The sequence below is a fragment of the Neopelma chrysocephalum genome, unplaced genomic scaffold, assembly GCF_003984885.1.
Source record: "Neopelma chrysocephalum unplaced genomic scaffold, ASM398488v2 Primary Assembly neopelma1_90632, whole genome shotgun sequence".
NCBI lineage: Eukaryota > Metazoa > Chordata > Aves > Passeriformes > Pipridae > Neopelma > Neopelma chrysocephalum.
In genome coordinates, this window is record NW_020919446.1 from 1 (window position 1) to 1,770 (window position 1,770).

Sequence of the window (1,770 nt, forward strand, 5' to 3'; positions counted from 1 at the left end):
GGGGGGATCTGGGGGGGTCCCGGGGGTCAGAGGAGACCCCAGTAATTAAAGGGGGGATCTGGAATTGGGGGGACACCTCAAAATCCCCGAGAGGGGCCCTAAAAAACCCGGGGGGGGTAAAAAGTCTCAGGGGAAATCGGGGAATGTTGGGGGGAAAAATTGAGGTTTTGGGGGAAATGAAGTTTGGGGGGATTTGGGGGGTTCTTGGGGGATCCCCATGATTTTGGGGGGGTCCCTGGGGATTTGGGGGGTTCCTGGGGGGTCCCTGGGGATTTGGGGGGTGTCTGGGGGTCCCCAATGCCCCCCGTGCCCCCCAGGTGGAGTACGAGGGGCTGGGGGGGTTCCCAAGGGGTTTGGGGGGTCTCTGGGGATTTGGGGGGTCTCTGGGGGTTTGGGGGGTCTCTGGGGGTTTGGAGGGGATTTGGGGGTGTCCCTGGGGGTCCCCAATGCCCCCCGTGCCCCCCAGGTGGAGTACGACGGGCTGACGGGGCGCGTGGAGTTCAACAGCAAAGGGCAGAGAACCAACTACAGCCTGAGGGTGCTGGAGAAGGGCCGTGACGGCAGCAGAGAGGTGAGGGGGGGACCCCCAGAGTGACCCATGGGACCCCCAGAGCTGCCCTGAGACCCCCTGAGTGACCCACGGGACCCTCAGGATCCCAGGGACCCCCAGAGCCACCCTCAGGACCCCTGGGACCCCCAGAGTGACCCCTGGGACCCTCAGGACCACCAGGACCCCCCCCAGTGACCCAGGGGACCCCTGGGACCCCCGGGGACAGACACGGGACCCCCTGAGTGACCCAGAGTGACCCTGAGTGACCCCCGGGGCCCCCAAGACCCCCAGAGCCACCCATGGGCCCCCAGAGTGACCCTGAGTGATCCTGAGTGACCCCTGGGGCCCCCGGGACCCTGAGAGTGACCCTCGGGACCCCCAGAGTGACCCTCAGGACCCCCGGGACCCCCAGAGTGACCCTGAGTGACTCCCAGGACCCTCAGGACCACCAGAACCCCCAGGGCGACTCCCAGGACCCCGGGGACCCCCAGAGTGACCCAGGGGACCCCCAGAGTGACCCCTAGGACCCCAGGGGCCCTCAGAGTGACCCCCAGGACCCTCAGGACAACCAGGACCCCCAGGGCGACCCCGAGGACCCCGGGGACCCCCAGAGTGACCCCCAGAACCCCCAGGACCCCTGAGACCCCCCAAGTGACCCAGACTGACCCCCAGGACCCCCAGAGTGACCCAGTGCCCCCATGACCACGCCCCATTCTCCAAGCCCCCGCCCCTCCAGCCCTGTGGCCCCACCCTCCTTTCGAAGGCCACGCCCCCCATGGCCCCGCCCCTCTTTGGCAGGTGGGGGTGTGGTTCTCCAACCGGACGCTGGCGATGGACGCGGCCACGTTGGCGCTCAACGCCTCGGACAGCCTGGCCAACAAGACCCTCATCATCACCACCATCCTGGTGGGCACTGGGGGGACTGGGAGGGGATTGGCGGGGACTGGGAGGGACTGGGAGGGGATTGGTGGGACTCGGAGGGATTGGGAGGGGATTGGGAGGGATTGGGAGGGACTGGGAGGGACTGGGAGGGGATTGGGAGGGATTGGGAGGGACTGGGAGGGACTGGGAGGGACTGGGGACACTGGGAGGGGATTGGGAGGGACTGGGAGGGGATTGGGGGGGACTGGGAGGGACTGGGAGGGACTGGGGGTACTGGTTTCCATTTGAGTCTCCATTTGGGATCTCCATTTGGGTTCTCCATTGGGATCTGCATTGGA

At 67.0% G+C, this 1,770-nt stretch overlaps 1 protein-coding gene across 1 annotated transcript; it reads left to right on the forward strand.

The window, feature by feature from the left end:
* Nucleotides 1-445: 445 nt before the first annotated feature.
* On the forward strand, nucleotides 446-1,471 carry LOC113979933 (glutamate receptor ionotropic, kainate 5-like; the record flags this gene model as incomplete). Its single annotated transcript, XM_027707213.1, has 2 exons — nucleotides 446-571; nucleotides 1,349-1,471. Coding segments are annotated over 2 exons (249 nt in total), but the record flags the coding sequence as incomplete, so codon positions are not given.
* Between the last annotated feature and the right edge of the window lie 299 nt (nucleotides 1,472-1,770).